At 41.5% G+C, this 24,843-nt stretch overlaps 1 protein-coding gene across 6 annotated transcripts in view; it reads left to right on the top strand.

The window, feature by feature from the left end:
* The window catches only part of LOC135225597 (protein polybromo-1-like), a 102,478-nt gene that overhangs the window by 62,526 nt on the left and 15,109 nt on the right, over positions 1 to 24,843 (top strand). For 5 of the 6 annotated variants that reach the window (XM_064264888.1, XM_064264887.1, XM_064264891.1 and 2 more), the window contains 9 exons: positions 13,921 to 14,093; positions 14,509 to 14,678; positions 16,669 to 16,713; positions 17,033 to 17,167; positions 17,636 to 17,890; positions 18,292 to 18,442; positions 18,590 to 18,737; positions 19,082 to 19,185; positions 24,055 to 24,168. In XM_064264888.1, the coding sequence (XP_064120958.1) occupies positions 13,921 to 14,093; positions 14,509 to 14,678; positions 16,669 to 16,713; positions 17,033 to 17,167; positions 17,636 to 17,890; positions 18,292 to 18,442; positions 18,590 to 18,737; positions 19,082 to 19,185; positions 24,055 to 24,168 (1,295 nt within the window). The remainder of the gene's footprint in view (positions 1 to 13,920; positions 14,094 to 14,508; positions 14,679 to 16,668; positions 16,714 to 17,032; positions 17,168 to 17,635; positions 17,891 to 18,291; positions 18,443 to 18,589; positions 18,738 to 19,081; positions 19,186 to 24,054; positions 24,169 to 24,843) is intronic. The other variant, XM_064264890.1, reaches the window with a different exon arrangement.

The following is a 24,843-nucleotide window of genomic DNA, read 5'->3' as shown; positions in this document are numbered from 1 at the left end:
TACATTTATAAAAAAAGATGGAGTCCCCAAGGGAGATCAGACACATTGCTGTGAGGCCTGTGGAGGAATGAGATGCCTGTTTGTTGCCTCTTGTGAAAAGCTTATCAGTAACTGTCGATTTTATGGATATGATGAGTATCCTCAGGTGGTTCACAAGTTTGCTCTTCATTTCATTGTTTATTAGTATATGTATACCAGTCTTTTTTAGTAGTAATTTAGTTCTAGTCTTAAATTTTAGTTTTCATACATTCAACTTACCTGTCAGATATATACATAGCTATCGACTCCGTCGTCCCGACAGAAATTCAAATTTCGCGGCACTCGCTACAGGTAGGTCAGGTGATCTAGCCGCCCTGCTCTGGGTAGCAGGACTAGGAACTATTCCCGTTTTTCTAATCAGATTCTCTCTGTCGCCGGTAGTATCAACATTGTTGTTACTTCCTCCTGACTGGAATTCTTTTTTCACAACGCTTTTGATCATCTTTCGACTGATTTTTGGTGACGTACTTGGATCGTTGTTTGGCATTCGCTATCGTGGACTGGTTTTTGGGACTTCGCTTTGGATTTTCGTGAATAGTCTGATTCTAGTGTTAGCTTCAGAGTGTGTGTGAATGAGGGCTGTAAGGTGAGGATTCCGAAAGCTTCGGTAGATCCTCACACTACATGTAGTGGTTGTAGAAAGGTTGAATGCTCAATGAGAAAACGTGTAACGAGTGTGAGAGATTGAGTGAGCAAGAATGGAAGAATCTGACTTCTTACTTGAAGAAGTTAGAGAAGGATAGAGAGAGGAAGGCGGCTTACAAAAGCCGGAAAATGTCTAGTAGTTCTGTAGCTTCTTCTTCTTCTCGTAATTATGCCCATTCTGTTTCAGCCCGTTCACAAGTTTATCCCTCTGATTCCGCCTCAGAAATAGCGGAACTCAGAGCTTCCCTTCAAAAAATGCAAGAGAAATGGAATAAGCATTAGAAGGTAAGAGAAGTGAATGTGGTTTCTCGAGTGATGTTAGTGTCCCCAGTGTAGTGGAGGGGGCGTCTGGTCGTCCCTGCGACGCTCCCAGGCCTAGACCTCTTCCAAGCTCCCTGGCCCAGGAGGAAGAAAGGTGTCGAAAGCCTTATGGGGGTCGTGGGGAATCCCCAACGATCAGGCGTCCCTTCGGCAGAATCGTATACATCTCAGTCTGCCAGGGACAGCTATAGAAAAAGCGTCCTTCGTGAGTGCTTTTCATCTTCTAGTTCGCCTTCTCCGAGAAGAGGATGGAAGGAATCGAAGCTTTCACGTCCGCTAAAAAGGGAACTGGAAAGAACCTGAGCTTTAATTCTAGCCCCGAGCGCTTCTCTGAAGAGGAGGCGCCTTCGGTAATCAAGAAAGCTAGAAAGGATTTAGATCCTTGGAAGGGAAAAGACTCTCGAGCGCCTTCCAGATCTCCTTCTCCTGATTCGAATGAGCCTTCGACCAGGAGAATTTTGATGAATGTACAGGAGCAAATAGCGTCTTTGGTAGGAGTACTTTCTAAGGAGCCTACTCGTAAAAAGGATGACAGGCTTCCTATTAAGAGATCCAAATACCGATCTCCTGTCGGCGCGACGAACCCTCCAGGGAGTTGTCGCACAAGCGGCCATCTCTGGGGGGAGCGGTGCGTTAGGCAGGCGGAGAGTGGGAAAGGAAGTACTCCTACCAAGCGTCAGGCGCCAACTAGGAGCCAGGCGCCAAGTAGGCGCCAAGAGCCAGACTTTACTGTAGATCGTTCTAGGCCCAGATCTTCATCCAAGCAACAAGAGCCTATTGGAGAAGAGAGAACTCCTGATAGGAGTATAGCGCCCGCTAAGCGCAATATACTTGCTATTCGAAAAGGCGCATTCCATGAGCGATAATCCTACCAAGCATCAGGAGTATTCGGAACTAGATGCGCCTTCCGTAGGTCAGGAGTATTCGGGAAGAGATACTCCTGCCAAGCGCCTTGATTACTCTGGCCTCGATACTCCTCCCAGGCGCCAGAGTATTCTGGACTTTTTACTCCTACCAGGCGCCAGGAGTATTCGAAGCGCGATGCGCCTACCAAGCGCCAGGAGTATTCTGAGCTTAATACTCCTAACAAGCGCCAGGAGTATTTGAGCGAGATGCGCCTTCCAGACGGCAGGAGTATTCGAAGAGTGTAACGACTGTCAGGCGCCAGGAGTATTCCAAACAGGTTACTCCTATCAGGCCTCAGGAGTATTCTCAGCGAGATACTCCTGCTAAACGCCAGGCGCATTCTCCTCGTGAAGAGCTTGACATCCGACAGGAGTCTAACAGGCGTAGAGCAGTGATACGTGACTCTCCTAATGATAAACGTAAGGAGAGAGTTACTCCTAGCCCATCTCCTTATAGAAGTGCTTCTTCGTCGGAAAGGAAGAAATTGAGAGAGGAGACAGAGGAGGGAAGGGAGCCTTCTCCTTCCGATCCTATTAATTTAGATGACGTCTCGGAGGACGAAGCTACTAACAGAGAAGGGCTCTCGAATTACAAAGTTCTTTCTGCTCTTCTCTTAGAAAAGATGGAGATGACATTAACTCCAGCCGCTCCTCCTTCTCCTCGCTCTCTATTTTCAAGTACGAAGGCACACAAGTCTTCGTCTTTCCTGAAAATGAAGCCGGCCATATCCATGAAAAGGGCCTTACAATCGCTGGACTCCTGGATCAAGACTAAGAAGGAGTTAGGAAGGACGATCTTTTGCATGCCTCCCGCTAAACTAAGGGGCAGGAGGGGCATATGGTACGAAACGGGAGAAAACATGGGATTGTCTCTGCCTGTTTCAGCTGAATCGGACTTCTCCAGTCTCGTGGACTCGTCGAGGAGACATGCCTTGAATTCAGCAAAAGCAACATGGGGTCTTTCGGAAATGGACCATCTCCTCAAGGGACTTTTTCACACCTTAGAAGTATTTAACTTCCTAGATTGGTCCCTTGGGGTCATTGCTAAGAAGTCCCATGAAAATAACAACTAAGCCCTGAAACCTTGCATAGCATCCTTACATGCATAGATAAGGCGGTTCAAGATGGATCGGCGGAAGTGTGCTCCCTCTTTGGTGCGGGAATACTAAAGAAGAGAGCGTTCATAGTGCCTTTCTCACTAAGGCCGTCTCTCCTTCACAGAGATCCGCCTTGCTGTATGCGCCTCTCTCTGAGCATTTATTTCCTTCGCAGTTGGTGAGAGACATTGCCCATTCGCTAACTGAGAAAGCCACTCAGGATCTTTTGAGGCAATCCTCAAAGAAGAATAGACCGGTGGCTAGTGAGGAAAAGAAAGCATCTAAGCCAACTCAACAACAACAGCCCTTTCGAGGAGGCGCTCAGGCTAGATCCATCGTCAGAAGGAAATCAACTGAAAAAAGGGGAAGATCTGCCTTCCGTCCCTTTAAGAAGGGAAAATGAGAAATCTTTCCTCCAGACACCTGTAGGAGCCAGGTTACAATTCTTTGCGGGGAGCATGGGAAGACATAGGATCCGATCCTTGGTCAATGTCAGTAATCAAGAAGGGTTATTATATCCCATTCAAGGACAGACCCCCCTTGACAACGTCACCGAGGGAACTGTCAGCCAGATACAAGGACCCTGTTCTGATGGATACTCTTCGTCAAATGGTGGAGCATGATGTGGGACAAAAGAGCAATAGAGCTGGTACTGGATCAAAGCTCCCCGGGGTTTTACAATCGCTTGTTTTCTCGTAGCGAAAGCCTCGGGGGGATGGAGACCAGTACTGGATGTAAGTTCGCTGAACAAATTCGTACAACAACAGAAGTTCAGCATGGAAAACGTCTGCCTCAGTACTTTGCAGCTCTCCGTCAAGAGATTGGATGGCGTCTCTAGATCTTCAAGACGCATATTTCCACGTCCCGACACCCATTCGTCGAGGAAGTACCTTCGTTTTCATGTTCGAGGGAAGGATCTAAATCAGTTCAGGGCCCTATGTTTCGGCCTTTCTACGGCTCCCCAAGTCTTCACAGACTTAATGAAAAATGTGTCAAAAACACCTTCACATGAAAAGGGATAAACGTCTCCCTATACCTGGACGACTGGCTCATCAGGGCCAGGTCTCAAAAGCAGTGTCTGGAGGACCTGTCAACAAAATCTGGATTTGACGAAGACATTAGGATTAATCGTGAACCTCGAGAAATCCCAGATGGTCCCCAGCCAGAACGTAGTCTATCTGGGGATTCAGATGGATTCTCGGGGTTTTCGAGTATTCCTTCTCAAAAGAGAGTAAGGAAAGGCTGTGCCACAGTATTGAACTTCTTAGAGAAAGAGCGTACTTCAGCGAGGGAATGGTTGAGCCTTCTGGGGACCCTTCCTCGCTCGAACAGTTCTTTCCTCTAGGAAGACTGCATCTCCGTCCGCTTCAGTACTTCCTGAGAAGCAGTTGGAGTTGGAAGACAGGACAGCTCTCGGACACGTTTCCGATCTCATTAGAAGTAAAACAACAGTTAAGGTGGTGGTTGACCCCCTTGGAAGAAAACAGAGGAGTATCCTTAGAAGTTCGGAACCCAAACCTGACATTGTTCTCAGACGCATCGGAGACCGGTTGGGTGCGACTCTAGGGTCCGAAGAAGTGTCAGGCACCTGGTCGGAAGAGCAAGGTGTCATGCACATAAATTGCAAGGAGCTCTTTGCGATTCACCTTGCGTTAAGGAGCTTCGAGCAGATAGTCAGAGACAAAGTAATTCAGATAAACTCCGACAATACGACCGCTCTGGCTTATGTCAAGAAGCAAGGAGGAACTCACTCTTTCGCCCTATACGAACTGGCAAGAGATCTGCTGATGTCGGCAAATCAAAGGAATGTGGTCCTTCTAACGAGATTTGTGCAAGGGGAGAGGAACGTTGAGAGCGGACAGACTGAGCAGGAGGTTCCAGGTCCTTCCTACAGAATGGACCCTCCACTCGGAAGTCTGTCAGACCCTTTGGTATCTTTGGCGGAAACCACAGATAGATCTATTCGCCACGTTTCTCTCCAAAAGTATAGACACATTTTGCGCCCTGGTAGAGGATCCAAGGGCCTATGCTATAGACGCCTTTCTCCTGGACTGCTCAGGGCTAGACGTGTACGCTTTTCCCCCATTCAAGATTCTGGGGGAAGTAGTCAGAAAGTTTGTGGCCTCGAATGGAACCAGAATGACTCTGATAGCCCCATATTGGCCATCCCAGAATTTGGTTTCACGGAGGTGATGGAGTGGACAGTGGACTTCCCCAGATCTCTTCCAAACAGGATAGATCTGCTCAAACAACCCCACTTCGAGAGGTACCATCAAAATCTACCCGCTCTTGCTCTGACTGCCTTTCGACTATCGAAAGATTGGTCAGAGCGAGAGGGTTTTCTCGCAAGGCGGCAAGTGCAATTGCTAGAGCCCGCAGATCATCTACTAGGCGAGTGTACCAATCGAAGTGGGAAGTTTTCAGAAACTGGTGCAGGTTGAAGAAGCTGTCCTCTTCCAATACCTCTGTAACCGAAATTGCGGATTTCCTTCTTTTCCTGAGGGAAAAGTCACATCTCTCTGTACCAACAATTAAAGGATACAGAAGTATGCTTTCGTCAGTCTTTAGAAACAGAGGCTTAGACTTGACGAATAATAAAGATTTGCACGACCTCATCCGCTCTTTTGAAACGTCCAAGTCAGTAGAGCCTAGGATTCCGAGCTGGAAGATGTGGTTCTAAAATTTCTATCCTCGGAAAAGTTCGAACCACCTCATACGGCTTCATTCCGTGATATCACTAGAAAGTGTATATTTCTTCTATCTCTGGCTACGGCTAAAAGGGTCAGCGAGTTGCACGCCCTTGAGTCACGAGTTGGTTTCAAAGAAGATTCTGCGATTTGTTCATTCCAGACTCTTTTTCTTGCCAAAAACGAGAACCCTTCGAATCCCTGGCCTAGGAGTTTCGAGGTAAAAGGACTTACTAGCCTAGTAGGCAGAGAAATAGAAAGATCACTTTGTCCAGTTAGAGCACTGAAATTCTATCTGGACAGGAAGAAGCGGTTGGGAGGCTCACAACATGGTCTTTGGTGCTCGGTAAAAGACCCCAAGAGACCTATGTCTAAAAATGCTTTGGCCTTCTTTGTTAGAAGTGTAATTACCGAGGCTCATAAGAACTGCCCAGATGACTCTTTTAATCTATTAAGAGTAAGAGCTCATGAGGTAAGGGCAATCGCGACATCAATTGCGTTCCAGAGAAATATGTCACTGAAAAAATATTTTGGACGCAACCTATTGGAGATGCAACTCAGTATTTGCATCTCATTATTAAAAGATGTGCGAGTACGTATGAGAAATGTTTTTCTTTAGGTCCGTTTGTGTCAGCACAGACGGTTCTGGGTAAAGGAGAGAGCACCGATCCTTAAATTGTGTACGTAACCCTCTTGTCGGATGTGTTCTCGTGTTTCCTGTGCATGGGAGTGTCAGATGTCGCACTAGCGGCCTTCACTTCGCTTCATTTGGAAATCGAGTGACAGCTGACTATTAGAGGGGTACAAAATTTTTTATTTTGTTCATGAAACTTACCTGTCAGATATATATATAGCTGTATTTTCTGAAGTCCAACAGAATTTTAAAAACTTCCGACACACGCAGTGGTCGGCCAGGTGGTTAGTACCCATTCCCGCCGCTGGGAGGCGGGTATCAGGAACCATTCCCATTTTCTATTCATAATTTTTCTGTCGCCGGTGCCGGAAACACCTGTTTCCAGTACCTCCGTCTTAGATTTTGGAAACTTCATTGCCGCTAAGTATCCTAATTGTCTTTTAATTTATTTACTTGGATTTGTGGCTAGACATACGCTATCTTAAATTGATTTGAATTTGATTCATTTTTGCATAAGATATCTGAATCTAGTTAGGCTAGTTTCAGAGGGTGTTGTCTGCAAAGATAGGGTGTGGCTACCGAAAGCTTCGGTAGATCCGCACTTGGTATGCACGAGGTGTATGAGTCTTGCTTCTTTGTCGAGATTTGTCATGTAAGGAGTGTGAGACTTTGTCTAATTCCGTAAGGAAGACGCATGATTCGTATGTACGCAATTAATCAGTAAACAAAAGTCAGGGTAGTGAACCTGCTAACCTTCCTGTAGACTTTTTTTTGCTAACCCTGTAGTATAGCCTACGGGTTATGAATATGTCTGCGAGAGGTGATCGCTCTCCTTCATTGTTGTGAAGAGTGCTACTTCTGTTATTGTTTTCTCATAACCCTGTAATGTTGCCTCGGGCCCTAACAGTGTCTGTAGAGGTTATTGCCCTTTCTCTAATACTCCTTCGATTCGTATCTTAGAATCGAAAGTGCTTGCTTTAGAGAGCAATATGAAGTGGCTAAGTGCAGTGACAGTGCCCCTTGTGTAGTGGAGGGTGCGTCAGATCGGCCTTATTTCGCCTCTAGGCCTGGACCTCTGCTTGACTCCCAGGACCCGGGGAGAGAGCATGTCGAAAGCCGAAGGAGGGTTACGAGGAACCCCCACCGATCTGGCGTGCCTTCGGCAGTTTCTGATGAAAATCCCCAGACTGCCTTAGTGCGTGCACGTGCACGAATCCTGAAGGATTGCTTCTCGTCCTCCGAAGCGTCCTCCCCGCGCAGGGGTTGGAGCTTTCGGAAGGACTCGCGCCCTCTAAATAGAAGCTTTATAGAAGAGGACGCTTCACGTCCTCTCTCTCTCGTTATGCGTTCCAGTGAGAAGTAAGAAGGCGAACGTCGCCTGATCACGTGTACGTCTTTCCACCGAGAAATATGAAAAAGAAGTCTTAGTAGCAGAACGCTTTTGAGAGCGGACGTCCGAGCTTTGTTACTGTGAGAATAAGAAGGCGTTCCCTCGCCAGTCGCCCCTCGTATTCTCACACGATCAACCCTTCTCCTGAGACTGTTTCGTGCAGTCGGATTTCTCTCCGAAATGTATCTCGCTTGTTTTGACGCCTGTCAGGAGCGTGACGCTTTTCTGCACGCTTCTTTTGACGCTCGGCTTGGACGGGACGTTCGGATGGACGCCAGGCGCGCGCGGGTGCACGCCAAGCGCGCACCAGTGGACGCCGAGCGCAAGCCAGTGGACGCCGAGCGCGCTCGCTGCTCGCCAGTGGACTCCGAGCGCGCAGGCCAGCGCACGCCAGGTGTGTCGCCTGGCTGAACGTTTCTGTTGAACTCTTCTAGCTCTTGTTTACGATTTGGGCCTCAAGAATTTTTACCTCTACCTTCGGTGATACCTTATACCTCACATGCAAAGAATGTGAAGTAAGCAGTGCTTCGGAGGAAGCTTAAAGTGAACAGACAACTTCATCTTCGAAACCCAGCAAGACCTCGGGTTTCGTGAATTCAAGAGGTCTCTGTCAATATTATATTGCTTTTCGCAAAGGTGGATGGAGTTAAGGAAAGCTCAAGGGAAGATCTCGTTTTCTCTACCGCAGTCAAGACTTTGCGATAAGGCAGTTACGGGTTATGTAAAGGCTCGATGTCCTGCACGTCAGGACTCTCGGCAACGTCAGTAGGATTCTTGCAAAGGCACTCATCAAAAGAACGCTCTTCAGGAAAGCGCAAGACAGGACTTCCTTTGCCATACTCCCCCGCCAATAAATTTTAAGCTTTAGCAGGCATTAGTTGTGATAAGGGAGAGGAAGCTGGTTGGAGAATTTCTTCCTCTTCCCAGGATAATTTTGCAAGCTTTTTAGCCCATCTGAAAGGGTTTTTCAGATGATAGGTTTTGTTAGTTTCTAGTCGGGACTACGCTGCCGAATTGAACAGCGTCGTTCTACCTGCCGTAAGCCCAGTCTCTTAACAGGATTCTTGCCCCTCCCTCGTTTGAGACGGGAATCGGAAAAATAAAATGCTCGACTTCCTGAATTACGTTTTGTCAATTCAGTGACTTTCCCCCATTGACATTATACTATCGTTTTGTCAAGTAAGTGGGTATCCCCTCATTGACAAAATATCTCTTTGTCCCGTAAATGGGTTAGTTCTCATTAACAAACATCTCATTAACTTGATATTGCGTAAGCGAATAAGCTCTTATTGACAAGATTCGGAAGAGCTCTCATTCGTCATTCGCAGACTCGTACAAGAAATAGACTTGTAGACTACGTCAATGAACGCTTATGTCCAATAACATAAGAAGCTTGAGCTGACTGCTTCGATTCTCTTAAGTTTTGTTCATGAAACTTGCCTGTCAGATATGTATGTAGCTGTATTTCCGAATTCAGCTATATATATGTCTGCCAGGTAAGTATGAACAAACTTTATTGTGATATAATTTCATATTTTGCCTTGCGTTATTTTATTTCTGGTTGGTTCAAGTCATATACGCTTGCTGTAGTTACCTCTTCGGATGGCAACCGAGAGGTCTATTGTCTATTTTAAGGACATTTAATCGTTACTCCCTGCAGCCTTCCAGGAGTTTCCGATTTATCTTTTACCGTTGTATGGTAGTGTTCTGACGACACAAACGCATCTATATATTTAGCGTTTTCTGTTTCGCTTAAATATACCAGCTTGAGAGTCTTTCTGCTCAAAAAATAACGGACCTATTTCTTCGTAGAATAGGGTAGCTGGCAACCCAGACATAAGTTAAGAGACGACATTCGTAAGCTGCTGGCTGCTGCTGTCACGCTGTGTCTGCAGTCTGTCCTCCAGACTCCAGTCCAAGTGTCCAACCACCGATCCAGTAACAGATCGTGCGCTGTCATGCGCGGTAGGTTACGTCTCTCTCTCCTGCGGGATTGACTGACTAACTGTATCTCTGTCCTACAATCACGGACTTTAGCCTAAGATTGAAGGGATTTCTTACGTGAATGAATAAACGTTGCATTCCTTTTGCCTTACTATGTTCAACAGAGTTATCTCTTAATCCTTTCGGTGCTCGTTACCGCACGGTATAGAACTACGAGTCTACCGCAACATTGCACTTTTAAATGCTCTCCTGCTTAGGCAAAGCGCAGCCTTATTAGGGAAGTAAGCATACTCGGGGAGGGAATGGATGAGCTTGCTGGGGACCATTTCCTTCCTGAAGAAGTTTGTTTCCCCGAATAAACTGCAATTCAGATCACAGTTTTTTTCAACCGAGAAACTGAAATATTATTCAAGATCTAGGAATGATTCTGAACATCTCTCAGTGCGTCTATCACCTGAGGTGATAGAAAGAAGGTGCCGGACATCTGGATAGGGTTTCAGATGTCCTGGATCTTAATCTGAAAGAAGTAAAAGCGATTCGGTAGTCCCTCCAGTCCTCGAAACGAGTTTTTGGGAACCAGTGGTCCAGATCAACTCTGATATTCCACAGCTCTCTCATATCTTAAGAAGTATCTTCTCTCGGTCCCTGTTCGAGTTTACGAGAAAGAGCCTATTATAACAACAGGCGTAGAATGTAACGATCCTCTAGAGGTTCGTTACAGGATTGCAAAAGTCCGTACGAATCGTCTCGATCGACGGCAGCAACTATTGACTTCCGAGTGGAATCTTTCTTTAGAAGTAAGTTGAGAGTTGTGGAGACTTTAGGGACGCCCTTTCATTCTTCTCTTCGATATGTTGAGGACGAAGAGGCTTCTTCTTCTCTGCTCCCTTATTCTCGATCCGGGATCGGTACCATTAAATGCCATCCTATGATATTGAACGGGGATGGATGTTTAGTCTCTTTTCCCCTTTTCAATCGCTTAGGAAATGTAATAAGAGGATTATGACGTCACAGGGAGCGACAAGGACGCTGATCGCCCCATGTTGGCCCTCAGGATCCTGGATTCACAGAGGTCACATACTTCCTAGTTCACTTTCCAAGGACCTTTTCCGAGAGAGTCCGTCTACTCTAACTCGAAAGGTACCTATAACCTCTCCGCTCTGAGTCTGACTACGTTCAGGCTATCGAGATGTTGACAGGAATAAGATTACCGTCTGCCATTTCCGTCTGAAGAAGGGATAAGCTGGCAGTCACAACTATTAAAGAATACGCAAATATGTTGTTGACGGGCCTTTTGGGCTCAGAAGATTTGCGTCTGTCAAACAATAAAGCCCTTCACGATCTTTGAGTTCTGTGGAATCTCGAATCTCGCTCACCATCTACTTTTTGTCTCACCTGTTTTCTCGGAGTCAGACACTCGTGCGAGATCAGGCGACATATAGTAGCCCTGAGTTTCTTGTTGACGAAGTGGGTTGCGTTTATCACACCCCCGATGATCGTGTAACATGAGACCAGGTTGGACTGTCAGGCATTCTTCCTTCGGGACTGAATCGCCTTTTTGCTCCTCGCTCCTTTCTCCTGGCACCAGAAGCTCGAGTCAGGAGTTGATTCGCTGACGACGTTGGGTTGCGTTGATACACCCCCCAAGGTTTGCTTAGATTGAATCGCCCAGGCAGTCCAGACACTCATCCTTCAGCGAAGAATAGTGCCTTATGGTCTTCAGGGTACAGCCTTGCTGTCCTTGATTCGTCTGACTGGTCAACTGGTCGGTCACCTGACTTTAGTACAGACGGACTGACTGTGCATGTCCAGATCGAAGCTTTCAATATGGAACTTAGACGTAGTCTGAAGTTCTTGATGTCAAAGCATTCGAACCTCTCTTACCTGTTAACTTCTTGCATGTGATCAGGAAGGCCTTCTTCTAACCACCCTAGATACGACAAAGAGGGTTAGTGAGATTTTAAGCCATCGTCACAAGTTTTGGCTTTGGAGAACACAAGGCGGTGTGCTCTCTAAGCCTTCTGTTGTGGCCTAAGAATGGAAACCCGTTTTGTCCTTGGGCCAGGAGCTTGGAATCAAGGATGGCACAAGTTAGTGGGCAGGAGCCAGAGAGAGTCCTGTGCCCTGTCGGGTCTCTCAAGTTTTATCTACATAAAACTCAAGAAAGTCGAAGTCATTCGGGCAATCTGCAGTGTTCCGAAAAAGACCAGACTTGCCCATATCGAAGAACACCCTGGCTTTAGTGTTAAGGAGTTCTTTCAAAAATGCTCCTTCATTGTGTTTGCACAAAGATTTGAAATCTTTTTATCTGAATGCTCACGAGGTGAGGGCGCGGCCTCGGAAGCATTTCAACAGAGCATGGCACTCAGCAACATCCTGAGTACCATGTTTTAGCGAAGCAACTCTGTGTTCACTTCACACTCCCTGCAAGATGTGAAGATGGCATATGAGATCTGCTGCTCGCTAGGGCCATACGTGTCTGCAGACACAATCTTGGGGGCAAGAAGTACCACTCATCCTATCCTGTAGAAAATGGTTAGGAAGAGCTCTTAATTTAGTTGTTGAGTCGCCGACAACGGCGACTTCTTAACTCTTAAGCCTTAGTTAACACACCTTAACTTTGGCTAGGTTGGTCAGGTGGTGATATATATATTTATATATATATATTTATTTTACTTCTTAGCCCTCATGGTATGGTCAATATGGTCTAGTCACATTGTGGTCACGCCCCCGTTGACAGATCATCTGGAGTGCACCAGCTTTATAGGTCTCTACCTCGCTGGCAACTCTAGTAAAGCAGAAGCAGACTTGGGTGACAGTAATCACGAAGTCAGCTATGCTAACAGGTGGAACCAAGATGTAAATCATCTGCATGCATTTGTTTCCCAAAATCCTTCTATTCTGTCCCTTCCCACCTCCAAAGGTGGGATTCAGCTATATATATATCTGACAGGTAAGTTTCATGAACAAAATGATATTGTTATGATACAATAAAGTTTGTTCATACTTACCTGGCAGATATATATATAGCTGTATTTTCTGAAGTCCGACAGAATTTTAAAAACTTCCGACACACGCAGTGGTCGGCCAGGTGGTTAGTACCCATTCCCGCCGCTGGGAGGCGGGTATCAGGAACCATTCCCATTTTCTATTCATAATTTTTATTTCCACTGTCCCCTGAGGGGAGGTGGGTGGGTACTTGATTATATATATCTGCCAGGTAAGTATGAACAAACTTTATTGTATCATAACAATATCATTTTTGTATGTATGAGTTTCGAGTTTGTGGTTGTTTGCTAAGAGTTTGGGGATGACTCTTGGCAATCTTAGAACTAACACGGGTTAGGATCGGGTGATCGGGATCGGTTGTGTGCTCCTTAAAGAAGGCGTGTTGTCATATAAGCGGATTAGCACCCCTTGACAAACGCCAGTTAGGCTCTGCCGAGTAAGTGGATAAGACCCCATCGACAGACCAGCAAGAACTCTTGGCCACAGACCACTATCTCGCTAAGGCTCTTGAGATGAAGCAGACTCCTGGGCAGTAGCCACGAAGTCTTCCATCTAATAAGGTAGGAACTAAGGTCTATTTATACCTACAACATATGTTGTTTACCTGTCTAGTTAGTTAGTTAGCTGTCTCTTGCCCTCCACCAAAGGGTGTCAATCAGCTATGTATATATCTGACAGGTAAGTTGAATGTATGAAAATTATATTGTTATGATACAATAAAGTTTCATACATACTTACCTGGCAGATATATACAATTGAAGACCCACCCAGCCTCCCCGCAGGAGACAGGTGGAAGAGAGAATCTGATTAGAAAACGGGAATAGTTCCTAGTCCTGCTACCCAGAGCAGGGCGGTAGATCACCTGACCTACCTGTAGCGAGTGCCGCGAAATTTGAATTTCTGTCGGGGACGACGGAGTCGATAGCTATGTATATATCTGCCAGGTAAGTATGTATGAAACTTTATTGTATCATAACAATATCATATTAATTTAGTTTTAGTCCATTAAATCTACTTCACTTACTTATGATATTGATGATTATTTCCTTTCTCACCTTGCTTTTCCTTACTCCCATTCATACAGTTATATGATGAAACTTCCATTATTGCAGATACTTTTTATATATATCGGTGCAAATATTTGAATTTTATATTCAAAATGAATATGTTTTTGTTTCATTTGGCATGCATTCTATGTAGGCAATTCAGATACGTATTTTAACTCCAATGATGTTCATTTCTACTGCAGAGGGACAGCATACTTTATAGGAACCGTATTCAAGAATGCGCAGCAGTGTAATCCTAATGGTGACCATCTGTTTTACAAGCAGGAATTGTACCTTACCGGTGGCCTTGAGACTCTCCCAGTCTCGGACATTAGTAGTCGCTGTGTTGTTCTCAGTCAAAAAGATTATTGTACATGTAAGTTATTTAAGCTTTGACCTTCTCTCTGTAGAGCTGGTATACTTATTGCAGGGTTATTTTTGGAGATGCAATGGCTGTCACTCAGATTTTAAAGTGTAATATAAGACAGCTTTTACATTGGAGTTGTTTATATGATTCTCTGTACTAATCTGACAAATACCAATTCAGGTTTTTGAGGTTTAGAGCTACCCTGCTGATGCTACAGATTCATTTGGGGCTGTCATTTCTTGAGAGAGATGTTTGGTTGACTTGGTTAATCAAAAGCAATTTCATTTTAAATTTCATTCTTCAAATTGTTGCAGTAAACAACCAAGAGTGAACATTCACTTTGATAAAGGCATATTTTGTATAGTATATTAAGATAGAGGCATATTTTGTACAGTATCTTAATTCAGTCATATTCCATTTACAGTCCGTCCAACTGAAATCAGAGAAGTTGATGTATATATCTGTGAGAACTTCTTAGATGAAATGAACCAACGAGTAAGCCCCTTACAAGTAGGGTTGCGCAAATTCAAGCTCTCACCAATGGTTACGCAAGATGAAATATATACATTCAGAAGAGCTATTCTTGTCCATAAGGTTAATTTGTTTTAATTTGTTACTTTTTTAAAAGAATATATGGCTTTGTATTGTTTAGCAAGAGAGAGTAGAGATTTATGACCATTTTTAGCAAAGTTGTCGAAGTAAGCTTATCTATCCCATGGTATTTCAACATCAGTGAGTGATACTTTCTTCTTGATTTCGTCAATCAACGTCACGTCTGGTTTATTGGCATGTGTCACCCTATTTGTTCTAATACCATAGTCCCAGAGGATCTTTGCTTGATCGTTTTCTATTACTCCTTCAGGTTGGTGTTCGTACCACTTACTATTGCAAGGTAGCTGGTGTTTCTTGCACAGGCTCCAGTGGAGGGCTTTTCCTACAGAATCGTGCCTTTTTTTGTACTGGTTCTGTGCAAGTGCTGGATATTTACTTGCTATGTGATTTATGGTCTCGTTTTTCATGTTACACTTCCTGCATATGGGAGAGATGTTATTCCCATCTATCGTTCTTTGGACATATCTGGTTCTTAGGGCCTGGTCTTGTGCTACAGTTAGCATTTCTTCTGTTTCTTTCTTGAGTTTTCCCATCTTTAGTCATTGCCATGTTTCATCGCTGGCCAGTTCTTTAGTCTGTCTCATGCACTGTGTGTGCATTGGTTTGTTGTGCCATTCCTCTGTTCTGTTTGTCATTCTTCTGTTTGTATATGTCTGGGCCTTTGTCTACTTTTATCAGTCCTTCTTCCCATGCACTCCTTAGCCACTCGTCTTCATTGGTTTTCAGATGTTGCGCCAGTGCTCTGTTCTTGATGTTGATGCAGTCCTCTATGCTTAGTAGCCCTCTCCCTCCTTCCTTTCGTGTTATGTATATTCTTGTCTGTATTTGCTCTTGGGTGTAGTGCTTTTTGTATTGTCATGTGTTTCCTAATTTTCTGGTCTATGCTGTGGAGTTCAGCCTTCATCCACTCCACTACTCCTGTGTTGTATCTGATCATTGGTACTGCTCATGTGTTTTTGGCTTTATTATTATTATTACAACCTGATCAATGAGTTACATAGGCTCCCCTGTCTTGAAGGATTTATTCTTTAATGAGATGTAGGAAAATAGGATAAAGATGAAGTAAAAGAAGTCAGGCAGCTATATGATAACACAAAAGGAAATGGGGCAAAGGGTCACATGAAGCAGAACACACAGTATACACACAAACACACTCACCATAGTTAGTATGTAACACATGGGGTTCTCGTGAATAGGAGGCTTTTGTACATTACTGAGAATTGTTAATATATTTATTATAGGAATTGCTAAATAAGTAACTTGCCGTCATGGGCAGAGACTCCATTCTCGCACATCCTCATCCTTCCAACACCTTGAAGTTAAACAACTATAATAGAGTTTGATTTCTTACAACAGTTGTGTTAATAGACTGCAATGACAAATTTTAGGTGCTGCATTTAACAGGGCATTCCTGAATGACATGCAGTTTGAGGCTGTTAATAGTAATGGTAAATTATATTGTAAAGTTTGATAATTTATATTTTAGAAGTGAAATAGCTACACATACGTATGGTTACAACGAATGTTTAAATTGTCAGCTGACTGAAGGCAGTTTTCTACATGCATTCTAGATTGACTGATAGATATCACAAAAGTTTTTTTGTAAATTTTTTTGTATTTCCTCTGCCTTTGGCTAATCTTGTCCAATGATGCGACATATTGTGGTACAGTATATTTGGATAAGTATGATCTGCTGAACATTGTGTTCAAAGTTAAATCACAGGAGCTGCATGTTCACTGATCTAGTGAAACAAATTTATGGTAATCTGTCAGTGTTTCTAAAATGTCTAATGTTTATACTCTTTTTAAGGTTTTATTTGCATATTTTCCCTTTCTGGCTTTATTTTGGCTTATTTTAAATCATTTCAAGATGCTAACCTGTCATTTATAGCATTTTATTCATGTCCCTTTTTAATTATTTAGGAATTATGTAGAATTTTTATCTATATTTTATTTTGATGTCAACTTTCAGATGGATCTGTCTACTTCTACTTTGAAAAAGCAACCAGCAAGCTATGTATGTATGATTTTCAATGTTCTACACTCAATTGGAGTTTTGCATTAGAAATACTCTAAAAATAATAAACCTTAGTTTCCTTTGTTTGGATTTTGAATTAATTTTCTTTTTCTTTGTTAATATTGGAGACAATCTTATGAAAGAATGTTGCCATGTATAGAAGGAATTAAGACACTGTTTGGTTTTTAGTTGAATGTCATGGCATTTAAGTTTTGTGTTCCTTTATTTTGTTGTCATGTAATAAAATCACAGATTACTGAGTTTAAAACCTAGTAACATTCACGACTCTTCATCACCCCCCCTTTTGTGTCTCAAACAGGAATCATCTCCCATGACTCCAAGAATGGATATGGACTATGAAGACTCCATGGATGGCCCACCTCCTTCTGTAGCGTCAGTCGATTCAGGAGCCACTACGATCACTCCAAAGCCCATCAAAAAAGCACCGACGGGGGTGAGTACTGTTCTTAAGATTTTCAATGGTTGGGTTAACAGTCAACAATGAATGTGGCTTTTGTAATGGTTTTGTAAGAATGTTGTGGCTTTTGGATGTGAATCTTTCTTTCTGGCAATAAAATATGTACTCGTGAACATTTAATCATTGTCTTTCTTTGTAAGCGAGTAGTTCGTTTAGAGTATTATCTTTTATCGTAGGAATTTTGTCCTGTTGCATTTGGATAGGGAGTTGCCTTGGAAGATTTAGGGCTGCATGAAGCTTTGTTTATGCTTCATTTGTAATATTAGAACATTTTTATCCTAGCAAGTAGGCTTCTCACAAATTTTTATCCTTCTATTATCCCTTTAGATTTTGACTAAGCTTGTAAGTGTATCCTCTCCCCTGCAGAAGATTTAATGTTATTAAATTTCAGAATTGCATTTTCTTTTTACAACGATTAACAAGTGTTTTATTTTTTCATTACAGAAACAATTCCAACAAATGACAGGAAAAAAACAGATGACTGGGTACATTTTGTTCTCGGCAGAGATTCGAAAAAGCATAACCCAGAAAAACCCAAATGCAAACTTTGGAGAAATTTCCCGACTTGTTGGAATTGAGTGGAAGTGCTTGATGGAAAGTGACCGCAAGGTCTACGAAGACAGAGCTCATCAGCTCAATTTGGAAAGTGCTGAAAGAGCACTTAGTGGCAATGGACCAGATTCTCCTCAGACTCCACAGGTTGGAAGTAGTTTTGTTTTTTAAATCATATTTTACATAGGTTTTTTTTATTGTTGCTAGAATTGGCACTGGAGGGTAACCTATGAGCAAACTAGTTGGCTTATTTCATATTTTGAAATCTTTATATGTTACTATTTTGGAAGATTATAAACTGAAAAAGTATTAGTAGTGAAGGGTACAGGATGTTTCAGTTACTTTGTTTTGGGGAAAAAGTTTTGTCTTGAAATATGGTGTCGATAAATAATGATATATTAAAAATATAACATCCATGCAGTTTCTTCATCTGTGTTTAGATGCTAAAATTGTACGCAATAAAGAGAATTTTGTTAAATCTAAATGCTTAGTGACAATACTATTATTGTTGACATCTTACTCCATTGTATTACACATTTTCATAACAGGCATCCACTCCTGATTTGCCGCTTCCCAACAACCCTGATGTTGTATTCGAGTGCTTGTGGGAGACATGTGATTACATGTTTGAAGATTTACTGGATCTAAGTGATCATCTATTACTAGAGCCATCTGGGCATGTACATAAAGTTGGTCAAGGTAATTAAATGCTCTTTTTCACTGGTATTCTTTTTGTTATAGGGAAAATATAAAATCTAGGATGAGTTCACTCTTCACCTGCATGTAGAAGGCTTCATAAAGTTACTTTTACAGTAAAGTTTGTTAACATTCAGTGGCCTATTTCAGTGTTTGAGTGTGGATGGCGAGGCTGCTCACGACATAAAAAGAGCTCTCTGGCTCCTTTCCCTATGGTACAACGTTTGATGAGACACGTTCGTGAAATTCACATTCAGAAAAATACTGGGAGAATAATACAACACTGTGATCGTTCCAGGTAAGTTTCTTATTACTTCATCATTAGTGTAATGAGTACAGTATATATGTGTCATATACACAAAATACAGTAATGAATTTGCAATTGTTTCCAAGAGTCGAACCATCTCTGGTGATGTGGGATATCTGTGGCATGCTTTAGTGTTGTGACACAGTGACAGATTCATGTAAGCTATGCTTGAATAACATTGTAGGATTATTAGGTAGTTTTGTTGGTCATTTATATGATTTTTAGGTAGTTTTATAGTTTATTAGAAACCATATTTTTTCTAGTATAATACAGTACATGTTAAGTCATGCATCTTTAAGATTAGTCATCTTGTTCATATATTATTTGTCTTCCAGAAATTTTGTTGCTTCTTCTCGTCGATCTTTGGTAAATCAGCAGCCAGCTCAGACTACATCCACTACATACCCCACCACAGGGTCTCCGCATTCCAGTCTACAAGGTTTGTTCCTTTAGTACTAGTTTAATATATTACTCGACTGGTCTCTAGTTGAACAACAGACAACACTATCATGTTTGAATTGGGCATTGGTTGATATTGTGTAGAATGGAACCGCACAATCAGTTACTTATTTTAATTTTGTTTGTATGCCTGGTGTGGAAGTTGTCTTTTGCAAAACAAAGGAAATGTTAATTCATTCATTCTTATTGGTGAGTATCCCAGCTTTTGAGGGACTCTTAGTGATGGTATGTTCTACATGTCTGTTATCTCTATTCTTTCTAATTTTGATTTTTTAGTTTCGTTACTCAGGATGAAGCCATTGCTTTGTTTTAGTTTTTTATTATTTTTCATTATTATTGGGTCATTATGAATAGTATTTTAGCACTGTTGAAAATACTAACACAAATTTATCATGTTGTTTACTTAGTGCAGGTGTTGTTTTTTTCACTCATGCTAGTTTTGTCCACATGGGAAGGTGCATTAGTGACTGTAACCTTTTGTTACATGCTCCTGCTCATGCTCATGTTAGGGAACATATAATTTTGCTTGTATTTTTTTGTAAATGAACTAGCAACGAGAAAATGTTTTAGTATATCATGGCAGCTGGTGATCCCTGTGCTCATCTTTAAAAAGTTATTACTGTATTCATCTTTGGATAGGTATTGAGCTCATATTGGGGGTTAAAATGTAAATTAGCTTATGCTTAGTTCAGTATGCTGTAGGTTGTAGTAAAGATTCGTTGTAGCATCCCTTTAGCCCAGGCGCAGTGCTCTGTGCCTTTAAATTTTCGTCTGTTCACTTGGTTTCTTTCTGCTTATCTGTGTAACAACTTCAAATTTTTACCACTGAACAACTTCATATTTAAGCATGAGAAGTTATCACCTTCATAGTCCAGAATGAGTCCTTTTGGCTAGCCCAGCAAGTCTAGGAATTGGCATACTGGTCTGGTTTAATTGACTTGAGTTTACAACATAAGTATACCATGTGGTCCAAGATAAGCAAAGGTAGGTTCGAGCATTGGAATACTTGTGAAGTGGAGAAAATCCAATTTTAAAGACTAATTGATCTTTGTATAGAAGTCAAAGGTGAATTAGAGAAAAACCATGTTTAGGGATCATTTGATCTCTTGCATGGAAGTGAGAGATTGAGTGCATTTCTTGTGATAACTATTAAGCATCTTCTTTTAAGCAAGAAAATTATTAGTAATTGTTGTATAATTACCCAGAAAACAGAGTAAAAAATTCTAACAAAACTGCTATAGTCAAAAGATTACAGCTGCACCTAACCAGGTAGCCCAGGACTGTAACAATGGCAGTAGATGATTTCCCAGACTTGTGGCAGGGTCTACTGAGTCACTTACAATCTAGGATCTTCAGTTAGTATCTTCAGTCTTGAATCTTCTTGCAGATTGTCCAGTGACCCCACAGACAAACTTGCTAATTACCCTGTGATCCCACAGGCATAGAGATTGTGGCAGGATATGCTGAGAATGGCAAGGCCTTAAGGTCCTCAACAGCCAATGTATACTAATCAAAGTGGACCATATTTTATTATTGATATAAGGAAGATTAATCCACTCAGCGGCGTGGGTTCGATTGTCTGCCATCCCATTGAGGAGTGAGAGATGTGTATTTCTGGTGATAGAAATTCACTCTCGACGTGGTTCGGAAGTCACATAAAGCTGTTGGTCCCGTTGCTGAATAACCACTGGTTCCATGCAACGTAAAAGCACCATACAAACAAACAAATCCATGGTTTCCTTCCATTTCTACAGTTGCATGAGATTCAACTTGCTCTTGAGTGCTGTCGTAGCAAATTGTCCCTTCACACCATGGCTTTTAACATTCTTGATCGTGAATGGGGTGAAATATCATATTCAAAGACTATTGATGTTCATCAAATTTTATGAGCCGCAGGCAGGACTTGGACAGGAAGGGTTTAGACTAACAAATGAGGCTGCAGCCAAGCCTTCATTGGCCAGCTACATATCTGTTTTGAGAAAAGGCCAAACCTTTTCCAAATCCCAGTGGCCTTGGCACTTTGGGGAATTATGCATTGATTGCAACATTGCTGTATTACAAGAAATTGCAGTTTAATGCAATTATGCAGTTTTATTCCTGCTTAGCTGGCCAAAAGTTATTCGCCCTCAGTCATCCATAGTTTTTCTGCTCTTGAGAGGTTTCAAATGTAGTAAAGAGACCTCGGCAAATGGCTGGCTGCATGTACACCTGTGATCTTTTAGATCGTAATTTTTGACCAGATTGGTCATTTTGAAGAAGCAAATGATTGGGAATTGTTTGCAGTCTACTTAGCAGAATCTTATCCATCCTGTAATTACTAGTTGCTTTTGCTTGAAAAATACACATATATCTGTAAATAGGTCTTCTCTACACCAAACTGTAGGTATTGCAAGTATGGGATGAAAGGATGGCAAAAGAAAATAGGGTATTCCAGCATCTCATAAATATCACCAGTTTCTGTTAGGGCTTGCTGAATGTTATGTTCAACATCTTGTATCTTGGGCTTGGCAATATTCCTGAGCTGCTTCTCCCTCATGGTTTCTCGTCAAAGCTGCATCCTCCCATTGCACGCTCAAAGCCATCTGTCTGTTCCTACATGCCCAATTAGGTTTTATCCTGCTAGTGCATCTCTCTTTATAGGCTGTGTAATTACATCAGACAATTTTTCTCTGGATTCTTGTTTCATTACACACCCATTACTCATAAATAGCCTGCATTTGTGGTCCTCAGATGTCCAAAACACTGCAATCTTTTGTCTGAATAGAAGAACAGTAACTCACTGCTCTTGCACTACATAGATCCTCAGGTTCTCTTCAAGCACGTGCCTTACTTGTTGTGTCTCTACATTGCTGAATTTCTTGCGTTGTTTACATTATTGCAGAGGATTTCCCAAAGCTCTTTATTCTGTTATTTCTTTCACTGTTCATCTTTTCACCTGTTTTCACTTTCATTTCTTACCATGGGATGACTTTTTTTTTTTTTTTTTTTTTTTTTATTTGTGTGGAACTTGTGTCTGTAAATAAGATTAATTGGAAGGCATTAATAAGGCAACATTCAACTAGTCAACAGCTCTGAAGTTAACCCTGTTCTTGTTTTCTAATTTTAGCTTTTTTGTCATCGTTCTTAGGTTTAGTTTCCTGTTGTGTGTGAAGGGTACTTTCAGCTTTTCGTAGCTCGTTTATTGTTTTATTTGCCTTTTTGTATTGTGCTTTGATCTTGTTGGCTTCACTTATGGTGTTTAATTTTTTTTAAGGTTATATCATGTGTTTGATAGCCTGACATCTTTTGCAACGTTAACGTACTTTTCAGACATTGGTTACACAACACTACATATGTGTTTTTTATGCTTGGGGCATTTCTGCACTTTTGTGCTGTTTATTGTATTTCTTTTTTGGTTTGCCAAGGAACCCTCACGGTGTTTCAATATCAACACTATCCAGGAACCCCCTCACCTTTTTTGTGGTCGGTATGAGGGGCTCCTCTGACAACCTCACCTGCAAGACATGCCAGTTGCTTTTCTGCAGATCTTACTAGATGAGACATTCCAGGAGTGATGTCACAAACATGTCTTCCTCTTTGGCATCAGAATCTTCCATGAATTCTACTACAGGTTATTGTCTGTGTTGTTGAGCATTCAACAGCTAGAATGTCCTTCCAAAATGCAGTTTAGGCTGTATTTAGTTTGAGACTGTGATAAAAAAAAAATTAGAATAAAATTGATTTTAAAATAATTTTTTATTTTATTTTATTTATTTTATTTTATGGAAAGCTATCAGTCACATTAGCTTCCACCTTTTAGCCCTGATGAGGACTGATCGGTCAAATGGTGCTTGCATAGTGGGCCATGACACTTTACATAATAACAGGTTGAGGTTCGTGGGACATTGGAAGACCACAAATGTGGACTGTTTATGAGGGATGGGTTTGCATTGAAAAAATAAAATTTCTTATTAAAAACAAGGTTTGCTCTTACATCCATATTCTTATTTTAAGTTACCCAGAATGCTATGTCACTGTAGTGTCATGTCCATACCTAGTAAACCCTTGTGTTAGCGTACGCGCAATAGTTGCCAGATCTCGGATTCCTTGCTTTATAATTTTTTATTGTTTTAATCGGTTACCAGCTGGCACTTGGAAAGTTATCGTATTAAGACCTCAGGTTTGTTAGCTATGAAAAATACAAATTGATTAAAAATTTGTCATGTTTATCTTCTCCATATTAATTCCTGGTTTATCATTCTTAAAGTTTGTGCACTAATTACTTACAATATAGTTTGTAGGTGGTAGTTATTATTCGAGTTTCAATTTGCAAAAGGAAAAATAAATTGGTTGACATTCCATTAAATCAATCGGAAGTTTTTCCAGCTACACAGAAGATAGTTTAGTTTCATTGCATTAGAAACCTATTTGTAAGAAAACAAAGCAGCATTTAAGTGTTTAGTTTCATTCCATTAGAAACCTATTTGTAAAAAAGAAAATAAAAAAAAGCAGCATTTGAGTATAGTTGGAATGCAGCTGTGTTGCTTAGCTGTTGAGTTGTTGTTTGTTATAACAGATAAATTTTTAATATATTTTCATCTTAAACTTTTATTTTGAACAATTCTCCATAGACTTTACTTTAGGTAAATATCATATGTATGCATTGCTAATGTTGTCACACCTTGCCCCATAATTTGAATAGAGTACATAGTTCTTTAGTAGTTAGTCATTCCACTGAAGACCTTTCCTGAATGTGTGTAGGATTAGTAATCTTAATTATGAAGCTGAGTCTTTAGCAATAAATAACAGCCTTCCGGAAAATGATTGGTAGGCACCCAAAGAGTATTGTTCTTATTTTACATGATTTCAGGCTTACTGCATGGTCGAGGAAATTCTTTCTCCTCAGGGACGATGCAGTCCCCTTACCCAGGGCTCCTACCCAGCAGTGCTGGGCAGCCAGGTCACTTGTCCTACTCTAACGCAGGTAACCTGGTCAAATTTTTGACAACTTGAATATTTTTGTTAGAATGTAAGATTTTCAATTAAGCCCTGTACAACATAACTAAAGAATCGTTACAAGTTATCACAGCTACTTCTGAGTTTTAGACAGTCATTTAGGATTTTTAAATGTGGAGTACATTTGGTATAAAGTTATATATCAGTGAATGCCTATCATTAATATAGAATTATAACTTGGAAAAGAATATGCTTTGAATTAGTTCTCTCCATGCTGATTTCATGACAGTTGTAAGGCAGTTGGCTCCAGAGCCTTCAAAAGATAACTTCTCTTTTGTTTAGGGAAAGTTGAAGTGATATTTGTACTGTATTATGTATTTTCAAAGAACCATTCATAAATAGTTCGTTCCAAGCTACATGAACGTTTACTTCAGCATCTGATTGAAAAGTGTTTCTTGCATGTGTTCATTCTTGGTCAGTGCAGAGTGATCTATCATAAAAGTAAAGTAGAGGAGAAATTTTAATTTCATTATATCTTTGAATTTTTATGGTAGGTATTTAGGTAAAGAAATTCTTAGGATTTATCATCTGTAATGGTTAGTCTTTTTGAAAATGCATGTTTAAGTAAGCTGAAAGAGAGTGGTAGTTGCACAATAGCAAGTTTTGTATTTTGTAAATTTGAAGCAAATTTTCAAGCTTTCAA

The sequence above is a fragment of the Macrobrachium nipponense genome, chromosome 13 (assembly GCF_015104395.2).
Source record: "Macrobrachium nipponense isolate FS-2020 chromosome 13, ASM1510439v2, whole genome shotgun sequence".
Classification (NCBI taxonomy): Eukaryota; Metazoa; Arthropoda; class Malacostraca; order Decapoda; family Palaemonidae; genus Macrobrachium; species Macrobrachium nipponense.
This window is presented reverse-complemented; position numbering and strand designations above follow the sequence as displayed.